Source organism: Schistosoma haematobium, chromosome ZW (assembly GCF_000699445.3).
Source record: "Schistosoma haematobium chromosome ZW, whole genome shotgun sequence".
Taxonomy (NCBI): domain Eukaryota; kingdom Metazoa; phylum Platyhelminthes; class Trematoda; order Strigeidida; family Schistosomatidae; genus Schistosoma; species Schistosoma haematobium.
Window position 1 is genome coordinate 47,677,263 of NC_067195.1, and position 16,310 is coordinate 47,693,572.

The window sequence follows — 16,310 nt, forward strand, 5'->3', positions numbered from 1 at the left end:
TCTATTGAATTAACTGTTAAGCCGAAGTAACTTCCAATTTTGTTTAACTATTCAATTGATTACATTGTTATTTATTTTACTTGATCATTTAATAAATACATAATTTTCAAGAAAGTAAATTGGTAATGATATTATTTATTTGTCTTGAATAACAGAATGCATGCCACCAATATACACATATGGTCCATGTTACAAGGGTATTAGTCAAAAGAAAGTCATCATTTTTACAAAAATTCTGATTGTATTTGCGTACCATTTGTTTATAAGTTAATGAAACAATGTCGTAAGTTAAAAGTACTTTGTTATTGTATATTTGATTATCATCAAAACTTGATCAATATAGTTGTTATAAAATATACATAAAAAAGTTTCTAGTCAAGATCAAAATATCCTGATGTATCTTTAAACTATCTAACTGTCAGTTTCATTTATATGGCTATGTTCATCAATACTTTAACACCTCTTAATAATCGTCTCTAAAGTATTAGTAGGAACTTAAGTTTGAATTAATAGCGCATCCATTAACTGAAGGACAAGGGATCATTATTTATGAACTATAGATTCCAAGTGTTTGCATCTAGTAATTGTTTTTGGAGAATCTTTTATTTTAAATGCTTTTTTGTCATGTCAATTCAATAGTATGAATTAACTATATACTGAAGTAACTTTACCACAACTTTGATTCAACAAACAACATATTTCTATATAAATCACTAACTACTTTACTTAATGAAAAGTTGGCGAGACTATAATTTATGGACGGACCAATCAGGTATAAGATAACAGGTCCCGGATTTTGGCGCGAAATTCAACCATCCATTTGGCTAAATAAAGTTTTGGCATTGCAACTGATGTCAGTTCGTGATGAAAACCATAAATCTAATTCCTAAACTTAACCATCAATGGTAAATCATAATTCCGATTCGTCACATTGGTTTATAACCCTCATTTGGTCCTAGTTATTGGGTGGATACTCATGGTCACTTTGGCGTCGCTCAAGGTCGTTCATAAATTATAGTCTCACCGAAAAGTTTTTCCACCAGTTATTATGACGAAGTCAATTACTGATCAACCTTAATGTAAATGACATTTCCATGAATTTTAAGACCTTAAAGTAGGTAACTGAATCTTCACTTTAATAACTGAATATGCTGACGCTTATCTTATGAACTATGATTATTATTAGTCAAACCTTATAGAAAGGTGAATGTGCCCACCAATGGAAAACTAATACAATAGAACAATTGTTCTTTAAAGACTATTAGAATTTAGTTGATTGATATTACTTTTAATAGCATCTTCCTCAAAATCTTTGCAAATCTTTATTGTGTTCAAATGGATCATAACTAAATTTAATATGAAATCTAGTATCTTTTTAGTTAGATAAACAAAACATGCTACGTACCATTTGCTCAGTGAAATCTACATTTTATCAATAATAAAGTCATTAAACTTATTGAGTACTACAAATGGTACATCTTCAAATTTAATCCATTTTTACTGAAATAATTATTAGTTAGTGGCTTTAATAAAGTGTTAGTAAACTGTAAAATAAAAACTATTTAATTGATATACTTAAATCTACTAGTCTACTAGGGTTCATAGCATATATGTGGTTGCTTAACAGGATTGAACTGTGCTGTTCAGGTCGTATAAAAGAGTGGATAATGTCTGGTTTTTCTGAAAACCAATGTAAACTAACCCTTTTGGAGGGTGCATTTGTAATTGTGAATAATTATACAATTCTAATGTACTAATAATTTTACTTTTAGGTGAATCTATAACGGACATGAATGTTTATAGTGTTATTTAAATGGTTACCTGTCAGTGCATAAAACCACTGCCAGGGAAATCCTAATCACTGCCCTCTCGCACCGCGTGTGTTGTTTATGAGATTGAAAGAATGAAAAGCGAATGTTCGGCGCTTTAACCGGATTGGTGGATATTGTGCATCTACCTGGGGAATTGGAAAAGCCTGATCCCAAACCAATGGTGCATGAACCAATTTTGGTCACCGGCTAACATAAAACTGCATCTCGTAACGTTGCTCTTCTGCCTTGTGGATCTACCCTTAGGTCGAAGGCTCCGGGTATGGCTCCATAAGAAAACCACCTGTTTCGATTTGGGCACCTGGGCAGTATCTCAGCCCTCATACATTCCGAATGATTTATGTGGCGCATATCTATTTGGTGCCCCCTTGTACTAATGTTTATGTGTTTAAATAAAGAAAATATCAATGGTTATGACCACGAGTCAGTTGAACCTAGACCACCATGGCAAACCTGGAAACACTGGACGGCCGTCTAGTCCTATTGCGGGACTCCTCAGCAGTGCGCACCCATGACCCCGCCCCTGCGAGGTTCGAACCCATGACCTACTGGTTTCACGCGCTAGCACTTAACCACTAGACCACTGAGCCGGCATTCAACGGTGTTAATGTCTAACTTCAACTAATCCACGAAATTGAGCGACACATCCACCATTGTCTTCAGTGAGTTACTATCTCACAACAGACCTGGTTGAACTCCACTGGTCACTACTTCTCACTAGAACTCCAGGATATACCTCTTGAAGCCAGTCACTAGTGAGCATATATTGATTAATATCAGATGGGTTTTGTGGATATTATAGTAATTTCAATGGTTAAGATCATGATTCAGTTGAAGCTAGACCAAAATATCAGTGCATAAATTTAGGGCAAATATTTGTTTTAAATATCAGCGTTTGGGATTACGATATTATGTAATTTTTTAAATACTTGTGTTTCAGCATGTGGTTCACCTAAAAAATAATTTACACTTGTCCTAATAATAAAACAGTAAAAAGTTATATTTATGAGAAACGAGTTAACGGTAAATGTGAAAAGTTTCCATTAAAGCGAAAACATACTAAAAATTGTATTATACGTTATGTATGGAAATTAGCTAAATCAAAAATTATTAGAAAGAAACGATCCATTCAATTACATACTTCAAGTAAGCAGTTAATAATTATCATTACTTTATTGAAATTTTATTTTAATAAATAGAATAACACAGAGTTTTTTCACTAAAGTACTTCAACATTACGCTTACACTATCAGTCTGTCATCATAGATAAATAAGGAGGAAATATAAAATTAGGTGATTGTACTTTCAAGAGGGAAATGAATTTGCTAGTGTTTGTTTGATTAAATGTAGCCGTAGATTTTACCAAATCAACTATTATATTTTGATAATTCATCAATAGACTTCAATTTAATGAATTAAATAGGGAATTATTTTAGTCACCAAGTTAAAAATAATCGAAATAGTTACTTTAATTAAGTCATATGTGATACAAGCGAAACATAGTAGAGTCACGTCAAATAGTGTGAATTAGTAGTAACCATGGCCAAATTAACTATCATTTGATCTACACTTTTCCCAGTTGATATGACCACTTTTAAAATACAGTAACGCTGAATTTGTAGGTGATGTTTACGAGAGTCTGGGATTATCTGGAAAATTACTGAAGTTAGAAAGCACTAGGTATCTGCTTTAATCTCAGTTAAAAGTCATTATCATGAATCACAAAAAGGATTAGATCATGGGCCGAGTACCAGTTCGTTCTAACCGGTATGTCGAAATCCAATGAATCAAGGTTTCTGACATCAGCGATCTGATGACACTATGTTTTCAATACTCGAAACAGTTAACAAGCATCTTATTTAGAGAGTTCCATGAACAATATCAATGCTAGTTTTAAAATCCATAATACCAAAGCATGAAATTGATTCTGTTGTTAATAATAATTTCTGAAATAAACAAACAAACTCAACAATGGTAAATCTTATTGCTATCTAGAGAAGATCACTAGTTTTCTATGGAGAGAGGAATTAGCACAGATGAATCTGTTGTTCGGTTAGTTTGCTTAAGCATATTTTTAATTAAACGCACACATACAACACTTCAGAACGTCATAACACAATCCATTATCTTTACATCAAGGTGGTTCAAAATGTGGTCCCAATCAACATTACGTACCAGAGCGTAATCCATGTCCAGAAACATGTGAAGGGAAATTTTTCGGAGTGGAATCAAGATGTAGTCATCTCACGTCTGGTCCTGGGTGTGAATGCCTTCCCGGTTTCATGAGAGACGGTATTTTATGTGTGCCTCCAAGTCAATGTGGCTGTTTAGAATCTGGTAAGATTTTACTGATTATTTATCTTGCGAACAATTAGTGAGACTTTTAAAACCAATAATTGATGTATGATCCAATACTGGTTAAAATTGGTAGTTACAAACCCAATTTTATCAAACAGTTTAACCAACTAGTTTGATAGAGACTGTACAAACATAAACTTATGACTATGTACTTTTAAACAGGTCTCAAAAATATACATAAAAAGATTGGAAAGTAAATGAATAGTTCTTTAGGTTATTTGAATAAAATTAATATGAACGAATATATACCCAAACTTCGTGAGTTGAATAGTAAGGCTATCAAAGATGAATATACCAGAATACGTTTTAATCATATCGGTTTTAAGTAGGCTAAACAATTCCTATGTATTTAAGTTATTTGTAACAGATTCGCTAATCAAGCCTCTTGATAATATGTGATTTGAAGCTAATCTTTTAAAACGATTCCACTTGTTAAGAAGCATATTGTTTAAGTCTTCAGACTTTCACTCAGTATTTAGTAAGTCACTTTGTCTTGAGAAGAGTTTGATCAAAAGATGGACTACAAAGGAACTGATGTATTGTATAGTGAATGAGCTTGGTTGAGGTGTGAATAAAAATGCATTATGAATTTGAAACAGAGGTATTATGGTTTATTAAGTTTGTGAAGTTCCGATCATATCTGCTGTTAATTTCCATGAAATTTAATATAACCATCTCATTTTGTAATTAATGAACTAAATGTGTTTGAAAGAAACCAGTGACTGGCCCATATGATGTCAGAATATGAAACCAATCAGTATGATAAAATATAGTGTATTCCGACGGCTTAGGTTTGAATTTAGTATTCTGATCTCTTTCTTAATGACACAATTCAAGCAACTTTTCATGTGTTCAAATGACAATAATCATTATATTGCATCCATGTTAACCCATTATTCCTTTTATAAAATCGAATTGTCCTTTCAGTGTGTATTGATCGTGTATCTACTGAAAAATGTAAACTATGGAGATCTGAAGGTCGATGTCACAAAGACAAGGCTATTATGCAACGATTTTGTAGGGCAACATGTCAACGCTGTGAGCGACCATGTGAAGATCAAATAGCGACGTCACAATGTGAATTAATCAAGAGACGTGGTGAATGTAGTTTAGATTTCTACAAATCAATGTGTATGCTAACTTGCTCACAACAAAATTGCAGTAAGTAATCTTATTTAAATATCTACCTTTATTTGATACAATCATGTTTCTAGTGAGATAGTGATAGAACATTAGATTTCATGATAGCCTAAATTCGTTACCAGTAATATTGATGGAACCATTTTTCTCCATGAACTTCGACGTCACAATTGAGCAAAACTGATTAGGTTCTCTAGTATCTAAAATATTGTCAAGTTCTTACTGTTGATCGAACCTGTAAAATATCAGTAAAACTGTAGAATATTTTCAAGTAAATTAGACTAAGAACCACATTGTAATTTGCTCAACAGAAGTCTCTCGACAGTAAAGATTTGACAACCTGACCTTTATTACTACTAAATGATTCATAATAAGAAATTCATTGTTCAACAGCCTACATTTAATGTTTTAATACTTTCTCTGGTTCCTTCATAATAACAAATTCTTCGTTGAAATATAAATACCATCAATCAGAACAAACCTACTACTAGCTCACGTCTAAGTATATTTTTAATTCGATAGTCTATTTATCATGGCACCTTTAACATTATTTTTCATTTGTTTGTTTATTATAGGATGCCCTAAATGTCATGTAGAAAGTGGATCTTGTCACCCAATCACCAAAAATATTGAATTACGCCATATATGTTATCAGCTTCAAAGTAACGGTAGTTGTAATCCACTCATCACAAGGAGATATCGACCGTGTGGAGGTTAGTCTTTTTCTTAGTGAATAGAATGTTATTATATATGAAAAAATAAGTCAGTGACGTCGCGTCAGTAGTTTATTCTTGAAGCTGCTTAAAGAACTATGGATACTGACTTGTAAATAAATGTTTATTTTTAGTATTATACATCAAAAACCCTAAAATATTTATAACATTTTACTGTTAATTGGCTAGAAAATTTCTGGTGTGTGCTTAAGTAAAACAGAAACACAATAAACTCACACAATGAGAATGATTTACGAATTAATAGGCAGATTAATCGAGGTCGTTTGTAAGCACCCATAGTATAAATGAAATCTATGAATTACGGTAGAGATAGAAATTGGATAAAATCTAAAGAGATATAGTACTGTGGTGTATCAAGCCACAATAAAATATCTATCCACTACTCCTCAGTGTTTCCAGTGGTTCCTTTCTTGTTGTCGAATCATACACTGTTTCCACAAATTATCATGGTAGATATTGGAAAGTTATCATAATACAATCAAAATAATTATTCTAGTAAACACAATGCCAATTAAAACAATAGGAAGAAAGATTTAGTTGTTGTTCTTGTACAATGGTTATGAATACTGTCCATTAATCGTTTCCAATGATTCGGGCATATAAATGATAAATTTTTGTTCAAGACATAGAAACATTTTATACTTTACTTACATAGTAAATATTTGTTGCCATTATTAAGGATTTCCACCAGCTCTATTCACGTTTGAACTGGGACTCTTATTCAAATTCCAAGTGTCTTATTCTAAGCTCTGTTAGTAAAATAATCTTTATCAGGTGTTTCATATATGGGACAGTGTATATTTAAAAAATACACACTAGCCTCCAGATATCAAAAATGAGCTCTGAATGACTTATAATATCTTTCAGAAATCATTATTCTTTTTATTGGTATTTGAATAATAGAATAAGTTAATCGTAAAACAGATTCATAGATCATATAATCTAATTTACTTCTTTTCTATTTAATAGACTGCCCCGCAAGACTTTCAAGGATTCCAGGAAAATGCAACTATTGCAAAGGATTTCGTAAGGTATATTTACGCACATATTTTCGAGAGGAGGTCGGTTTTAAAAGGTGTTTGATGGTTGAACGTTCACATGAAGAGAAATGCTGTAAGTACTCAGATTACATTTTCTATGAAAACCTTTCAAGTGTTCTATACTTCAAAGTTTAATTTGTTTATATTTAAAATAAAATAAACGGGGTTGCAAATTAAATCATAACAAGCAGTATTTTTATGTTGGTAGACTTGATAGAACGAGCAATATATTTTCTAGTAAATAAATCTAAATTTTAACAATCAACTTTTATTTAACCGATAATTTTCAACTAGAAATAGGAGTTTGACTAGGTGATATTTATAATTTACAGAATAATATCTTTTAAGATAGTAATCTTGGCTAGGTAGATCGATTAGAATTCGCCTTATGTGAAGATCATCGTGTTTGTATACAGTTCAAAAGATTCATGTTATGGTATAATTGAAGTGTAAAGATGGATGCTTACTGATGATATTAACTGATTTATCAACTATACTGTATAATGATGGTAATTGTTAAACACCTACTAATGTATTTTGGCTCAGTAACTGATAGTATGTTTATCACATGATTTGGAAATTTTGGTCATGATAATGTGTACTACTACTACTGGTAGTAGTAGTAGTGATATTTTAGTAGTGTGGATTTATAGAGCTCCGAAGCCTCAAACCAAATAAAAATATTTTTCTGGGATTGTTTGTTTTCTGGTAGTGTGGTGTGTGCTACTTATATTGATATAGGTAGTATATTATGTGAGTCAGGAATGTAATGTCCGGCAGCAGAAGATGAGGGAAGATCAAGAAAGCAAGAGCAGAAATTGAATGCAATTTGTATGAAAAGGCAAAGACAATGAAATCTGAGACATTTTGGAACAATTGGTGGACATTTTGCAAATTAACGATTTGATATATGGTTCTTAGATTTTATTAAGATGCTATGTAATTTTGCGTTAGGTACATCTAATTGTCCCTACCCGTGTTCTTGTTCACTACAGTAGTACTACCAAATTACCGTGTTAAGAACCGCTACTACTACTTACAAGTAGGAGACTAACAGTGTCCACATAAACACAAGTGTAACTTCCTAAATGTGTACACTTAGTTGTTTAGAAGCAGTCAATGAAATAAATAATTATTTTTTTAATCCATAATATACAGCATGCGACCGGATAAATTTAGCACTTAAAACATGTCAAGCTAATAAAATTCCAGTACTTAAGACCATGGTTCGAGTAAAAACATCATGTGATAAATGTATCTACAAAAAAATTAATATTCTTGGAAAACCTATTGGTAAGTCTTAACAGTGTTTACAAAATAATGCCACTTTTACAAATTTCATTATAAAAGTTCATTGATTATGATATGACTGAAATGAAATTAGTTACGATTTATTTCCAATTAGTAAATAATGATCAATATAGGGTTGTGGAGATTACTGAGTTTAGATTGATATCATAAATGGATAAATGTTAGACCACCACTGAAAACCTGGAATCACTGGACGGCTGTTTCGTCCTAGTATGAGATTCTTCAGCAGTGCTCATCCACGATCCCACTCATTGGTCTAGAGTTTAAGCGTTCGTGCGCAAGACCGGAGGTCCTGAGCTCGAGTCCTCCGTGTGGGAAAGTGGATGCGCACTTCTGAGGAGTCCCATGCTGGAATGAAACGGTTGTCCAGTGCTCTCATTTATTCAGTGGTGCTCTAACATTGATCCATTCATGACATCAATCTAAATTAGTGGATATTCAAGATTTGTTTGTAATTACAGAATGTTGGTGACAGGATCTTGATCATATGATGCATTCGTTAGAATATATTCCTACTTGTCGAAGTAAAATATTTTAAACTATGAACAAGTGTTTCAGTTGCTTTTATAAATAGTTAAGGGTGGAATTATTTTTGTCAGTCACTCTCGGCTGTCCATCCGTCCACATGTATCACTGATGATTGAATAGTTTATCAAAATATAAGTACAATTAACGTAAAATGAGCTTTTATTTTGCATTCTCATATACCTGTGTCTTTGCATCATCAATCAGTCTGTTTATCACTGTCTGTCTACTTAGTTTTACAGATTAAAATAGAATACTTCAAAGATGTATTTTACTTAAGGGAAAATGTTTAATATTTGGTCATTTTATACCAATATCTATTTCACTGTGTTATCTTAAGAAACGTCATCATTGAGATACTAGATCATATTGCCTGTAAACATGAGAAGTACTTTTTACTGATCAGTGTAATAGAAATGCATTACTACTATTCTTCACATTCTTCTTCTTATTATTATTATTATTATTATTGTTATTATTATTATTATTATTATTATTATTATTATTAATATTGGTATTATGTTAAGCTAAAAATGTAGCCTATGGTTGGTAATAGACCCGAAATACTGCAATAACACACCTATCAGTGATTACTATGAAGGCGGAGAGTTCTTGTTGGAATGTATGTTTAAATTGAAATGAACAATGTGGCTGAGTAATGACTAAACAGCTAACTGGATAATTGATATGGTGCTCATAATGAAGAGATATCCAGAGATGTAAACAGCAAAATGACTCATGAAATATTTGGTCTAAAAATTACCATGTTTCAATATTATTTAAAATATAAAAAATAATAAGATATGGGTTTTGTAGATCATTTACTAACCTATGAAATTAATACCTGATTATCAGGTTTACTTACCAAACTTTATATTTCTGAACATGATCTAATAATCAAGAGTCAAATCCCTTCTGTAATTATTCTCTAAACAATTTTACAATGATACTGTCTTTTATTTTGAAGCCTATAATATGACTTATAAAATTTTATAGTTACTAGATAAATATAAAATATGATTTCAACTTTATTTTTTAATTTTAATAAATAAGAATGCAAAAGACCGCGGATAGAACGCGGTCAGTGTAAACAAACATATCCAGGACAAATTGGTCTTACTAGGAAAGTGATTTATGCCAAAGAGGTTGCTAAGAATTGTAAATGTCGGTTAGTTTCTCATGAAGAGACAGAGATATGTGGTAAGTTGTTTTGAATATTTAGTTTTGTGAAAAATAACTCGTACATTATTAAATAATTGGAAATCTTGTAGAATATTCGAGAAAATATAAGTAGTCTCCAGATTGGAAAACAATAAGAACGGCCAGTAAAGACAAATTGCCTAAATTTACCACATCCATGTGTATTTATCGATTCAACTGCTCCTGTGGAGTCAGTTATATAGGGCTTACAATTAAGCAAGTTCGTCATCGCATAACAGAGCACCATCCGTCGTGGTTGAACAAAGGACAGGTAAGAGTGATTAAGAGTTCTATTCTCGCTCACTTGGTTGACACAGGTCATCAAGTTGAACTGAATAAAGCTTTTAAGGTTATCTACCACATTCCATCAGACTTGCCACATGGTTTACGAGTGCGTCTTTTGCACATTGCTAAAGCCATTGCAATCCATGCTCACAAACCTAACCTTTGCATACAAAAGAAGTTTGTACAACCACTTTCGTTACCTTGGCCATCGGTATAGGGGCGTTTGTAACAGAACACTGATAAACTATTTTCGTACTTCTTCCATTTCTTTTTCTTGAACTTTATGTTTTACTTATTTTCAACATTCAGCTATTGATTCTTACATAACTACTATTCTACTGACCATTCATCAGAATATTCTGTTCCTTCTCTTTTTCATATATTACGTAACGTAGCAAATTCTTGATTTTCGAATAATTACTCTGATTATTATTAAACCTCTTTCTTCCTATTACTCTATGTTAATTTATAATCGAAATGTCATCATGTAATTATTATGTAACTTATCCACTCGACGAGTATTATTTCATCATTGTAAATCATATATATATATATATATATATATATATATATATATATATATATATATATATATATATATATATTAGTGTACAGCCAGGATGAAAAACTAATTGAAAAGAAATTTCTTCGCTTGATTCGTTACTTCTTTATTTACCAAATGTCAAAATGGGGATTTTCACTATATTGAAAAAATAAATGTTCGGTGTAACATTGTTGTGAACAAGAACATAAACGGAGGGACAATCAATCGTATTTAAGTAGAAAATTACGAAATGTCTTGGTAAAATATGACAAATATACATTGAATACTTCATTTGCAAATTTCCATCATTTCTTTTCAATTTGATTTTCTTAGCGTTCTGCTGTCAGGGTTTCCACTTCCGAATGGTGTTACATGCTACTTATGTCCGTCGACATAAATAGCATACACCTAAACATCATTCTGTGTGTTCTTTTAACTCATGTAATTTTGTGGTGAAAATGGTGTTTAAAATATATCAAATATCACTAGAACCATCTAATTTATCATTATTTTCAATAGTTCAGTTTGATTATTATCAGTCGCAGTTTGAAATAAGACATGAATTACTTCGAATTTCAATAAGACACTGATAAATATCAGAAGACGTTAGTATTAATTATTTTGTAACAAACATTTCTTGTTAATCAATTACACTACTTTTATCCTGTAAAACTAGGGTATTTCATGTAATCAAGTTAGGTGTGAAGCTGATAGGAGACATTGGTGGAAGTAATGGTACGAACAATCGGCTATTATTATAAGACTATCGATCAGGATGTTTAGTGGCTAGACAGCTACAGGGGTTGACTGCATATTAGTTCTCAGCTAGCTTTCAACCACTGAAAGTTTTGGTTATCTATCATTTGGGAAGCTAGTGAAAATGTATTATTTTATATCACGGACTGAGTTTAGTTAAGGGACTAATGGAAACCAGGAAGTTCCAAACATTCGACTTTTTTGTTATATGACATTGGAGTTCACCCATCAACCTCCAAAATTCCGAGTCGTAGACTTTCAAACGCGAACAATCTCCAGAAATCTCATATACCAATGTCCAAATGTTGTTTCACTAGGTTTCTGGTCTATCCTACTTTTTAATAATATAGGTAGATAGAAGATTATTCAGTCTACCTAAGATGCACACCAGACAACCAGAGCAATCATTTATTTAGGTACATGAAATGCTCGCACAATGTGGGAGACTGGGAGAGTCTTCCAAATTGCTGCAGAAGTGAGGAGATACAACTTAGAGGTGCTTGGGATCAGTGAAACTCATTGGACGCAAGTTGGACAACAACGACTAGCTTCAGGGGAGCTTCTGTTATACTCCGGCCATGATGAAGAAAATGCCCCACATACACAAGGAGTTGCATTGATGCTGTCCAATCAAGCACAAAATGCACTTATAGGATGAGAATCTCATGGACCAAGGATCATCAAAGCCTCCTTCAAAACAAAGAAAGAGGGCATTTCAATGAACATCATCCAATGCTATGCGCTTACCAACGACTACAATGAAGACGCTAGAGATCAATTCTACGATAGGCTGCAGTCAATCGTCGAGAAGTGCCCAACAAAGGACCTGACCATTCTGATGGAAGATTTAAATGCCAACGTTGGAATGGACAACGCCGAACATGAAGACATCATGGGACGACACGGACTGGGAGAAAGGAAAGAAAATGGTGAGAGATTTGCAAACCTATATGCCTTCAATAAACTGGTCATGAGTGGCACTATATTCCCACATAAACGCATTCACAAAACCACATGGACCTCACCGGATCACACCACGCAAAACCAAATCGACCATATCTGGATCAACAAAAGTTCAGGAGGACGATGGAGAACGTGAGAACCAAGATAGGAGCTGATATAGCATCAGATCATCACTTGCTGTTCGTCAAGATGAAATTGAAACTCAAGATGCACTGGACAACGGAGCGGACAATATCACAAAAGTTCAATACGGCCTTTCTTCAGGATATTGACAAACTCAACAAATTCAAGATAGTCCTCAGCAATAAGTTCCAGGCCTTTCATGATCTACTCAATGGAGAAGGAACTACTGTGGAGAGCAACTGGAAGGGGATCAAAGAGGCAATCACTTCAACATGTCATGAGGTCCTGAGTCAAAAAAGCACCATCACAAGGAATGGATCACTGTTGATACACCGGATAAGATTCAAGAAAGGAGGAACAAGAAAGCAGCAATCAATACCAGCCGAACAAAAGCAGAAAAAGCCAAGACAAAAGCTGAATACACAGAAGTAAACAAACAAGTGAAGAGGAGCATCAGAACTGACAAACGTAAATATGTGGAAGATTCAGCAATGACGGCGGAAAAGGCTTCAAGAGAGGGAAACATGAAAGAACTGTATGACATAACAAAGGAACGCTCTGGAAATCACCGTAAACCGGAGCGACCAGTGAAAAGCAAGGAAGGCAAGGTAATCACCAACATTGAAGAACAACAAAACAGGTGGGCAGAACACTTCAAAGAACTCCTGAATCGACCAGCTCCACTGAACCCACCCAACATCGAAGCAGCACCCACGGAACTCCCAATCGATGTTGGCCCACCAACAATTGAAGAAATCAGCATGGCCATCAGACAAATCAAGAGTGGCAAAGCAGCAGCACCAGACAACATTCCAGCAGAGGCACTGAAAGCAGATGTAGCGGTAACTGCAAGGATACTCCATATTCTCTTCAATAAGGTTTGGGATGAGGAACGAGTATCAAGAGACTGGAAAGAAAAACTTCTGATCAAAATACCAAAGAAAGGCGATCTCAGCAAGTGTGATAACTACAGAGGCATCACTCTTTTCTTAATAACGGAAATTGTCTTCAGCAGGGTGTTGTTAAACAGAATGAAGAACGCCGTAGACTCCCAACTTCGAGGTCACCAGGCTGGATTTCGTAAGAATCGATCGTGTAAAAACCAAATCGCAATACCATGGATCATTGTAGAACAACCAGTTAAATGAAATTCACCACTCCACATCAACTTCATTGACTGCGAGAAAGCATTTGGTAGAGTGGACAAGACAACACTATCAAGGCTTCTTCGATACTGCGGTGTGCCTTAGAAGATAGTCAACATCATACGGAATTCCTATGATGGATTAAACTGCGAAATCGTGAGTGGAGGACAGCTCACAGATTCGTTTGAAGTAAAGACCGGTGTCAGGCGAGGTTGCTTACTCTCATCCTTTCTCTTTCTCCTGGTGATCGACTGGATCATGAAGACGTCAACGTCCGAAGGGAAGTATGGGATAAAGTGGACAGCTAGGATATAGCTGGACGATTCAGACTTCACATATGATCTGGCTCTTCTATCGCACACGCAACAACAAATGCAGGAGAAGACGACCGGTGTAGAAGCAGCCTCAACAGCAGTAGGTCTCAATATACACAAAGGGAAAAGCAAGATTCTTCGATTCAACACAGCATGTACCAATCCAACCACAACTGACGGAGAAGATTTGGAAGATGTAAAAACACTTACATATCTGTGCAGCATCATCGGTGAACACGGTGAATCTGATGCAGATGTGAAGGCGCGGATAGGAACAGCAAGAATAGCATATTTACAACTGAAGAACATCTGGAACTTAAAACAATTGTCTATCAACACCAAGGTCAGGATTTTCAATACAAATATCAAGGCAGTTCTCCTGTGTGGGGTGGAAACCTGGAGGACTACGAAAGCCATCATCCAGAAGATACAGGAGTTTATTAACAGTTGTCTACGCAAAATACTTCGGATCCGTTGGCCGGACGCTATTAGCAACAACCTACTGTGGGAGAGTACAAACCAGGTCCCAGCCGAAGAAGAAATCGGGAAGAAGCGCTGGAAGTGGATAGGACACTTATTGAGGAAAGCACCCAACTGTGTCACAAGACAAGCCCTCACATGGGATCTTCAAGGTCAAAGGAAAAGAAGAAGACCAAAGAACACATTATGCCGTGAAATGGAGATAGATATGAGAAAAATGAACAAGAATTGGATGGAATTAGAAAAGAAGGCCCAGGACAGAGAAGGTTGGAGAATGCTGATCGGCAGCCTATGCTCCATTAGGAGTAACAGGCCTAAGATGCACACGACGGAATGTTAAGTTTCTTATCTTTACTTCTGGAAAATGGGGTTAATAAATGTGTTGTCATTATGATCATTGTTATCTTGTGTATTAGCTCTATGTTGTTGGTCATATCAGCATGTATTTCATTGATTTAAGTTTCGTAAGTTTTACGATTCGGCCTGTGTAATTTAATGAACTTAGATCCCTGTATTTTAAGGTGGCCACATTATGTCGCAATGTAAATCAATACATCTTGAATTTTCTTATCAAAATGATGGTTTATAATATTAACTATTGAATTTCAAAGTTTATGCAAATGAATAAGGTTCTTTTTCTTCATTTTTAAAGGCTGCCCTAAAACTAAACGTTCTAATCCTTTCTGTATGACCGATAGAAATCAGTTGGCCATAAAAATCACTTACTATAAACCGAATAGAACTCATTGTCTAGAATTCTCAAATATTAGTTGGATTCCCAAATTTCCTTGCCCATCAGCTGACCAGTCTTCAATAACTAAAAATCAGGGTCGATTTCATTGTAATCCTGAGACGTGTGAACGTATCTGGATTGGTCGAACATGGATACGTGAACATTGTAAATGTAGACAAGTAGATGTAAATCATCCAGCTGGGAAATGCTGTAAGTATAAAATGTTTGAATAGATATACCCTTGAATATTAATTAACTAAGTATCCAGTTATTCAACATATGGAGTAACTGTCTTCCTTTTAATGAAATTTATGAATGAAATCTTGATGTTTATAATCCAGGGTTGAAACTACATATACTTGTTTTATTAAACAGGTATTATGGTTGAATATAGAAAAGTCTACGGAAATATTTTAGTTTATTATTACTTACAAAAAGAAATTTGAGAAAAATGATTATCTGTTAATCTTCCAAAGTTCAAGGTTATGCTTACTTTCCTTATGAGAACCAATTCAAAGGGTAGTCTGTATGTAATTTTTCATTACTTTAGTTTTTGGTGTACTGACGATAATAAACTCATTTGTATTCTATGTTTTTGAGCCACAGATGGTCGTTATTTTCAGTTAAATAACCACTTACTTCACTGATCGTTTCCGGTATGTTACGACTTTCGCATAGTTTCAAACTTATGGTAAAATATTTAAATTTAAACGATGAAAGCACTTAATACTGAATTATTGGAACTAAGTTACAGAAAATAACAAAAGTATGCGTATCATCCATGAAATCCACCTATAGTTTTGAAAAACGTTTGTTAATTCTGAATTTGA

The 16,310-nt window shown here is 34.0% G+C and overlaps 1 protein-coding gene across 1 annotated transcript in view; it reads left to right on the forward strand.

Moving 5' to 3' along the window:
- Positions 1-270: 270 nt before the first annotated feature.
- Positions 271-16,310, forward strand: part of MS3_00010406 (uncharacterized protein) — a gene marked incomplete at both ends in the record, with an annotated part of 131,979 nt that continues 115,939 nt past the window's right edge. Inside the window, 9 exons of the mRNA XM_051218773.1 lie at positions 271-283; positions 2,820-2,975; positions 3,969-4,166; positions 5,115-5,348; positions 5,903-6,040; positions 7,031-7,174; positions 8,260-8,394; positions 9,991-10,137; positions 15,400-15,690. Coding sequence (XP_051071661.1) covers positions 271-283; positions 2,820-2,975; positions 3,969-4,166; positions 5,115-5,348; positions 5,903-6,040; positions 7,031-7,174; positions 8,260-8,394; positions 9,991-10,137; positions 15,400-15,690 — 1,456 coding nt within the window. The remainder of the gene's footprint in view (positions 284-2,819; positions 2,976-3,968; positions 4,167-5,114; positions 5,349-5,902; positions 6,041-7,030; positions 7,175-8,259; positions 8,395-9,990; positions 10,138-15,399; positions 15,691-16,310) is intronic.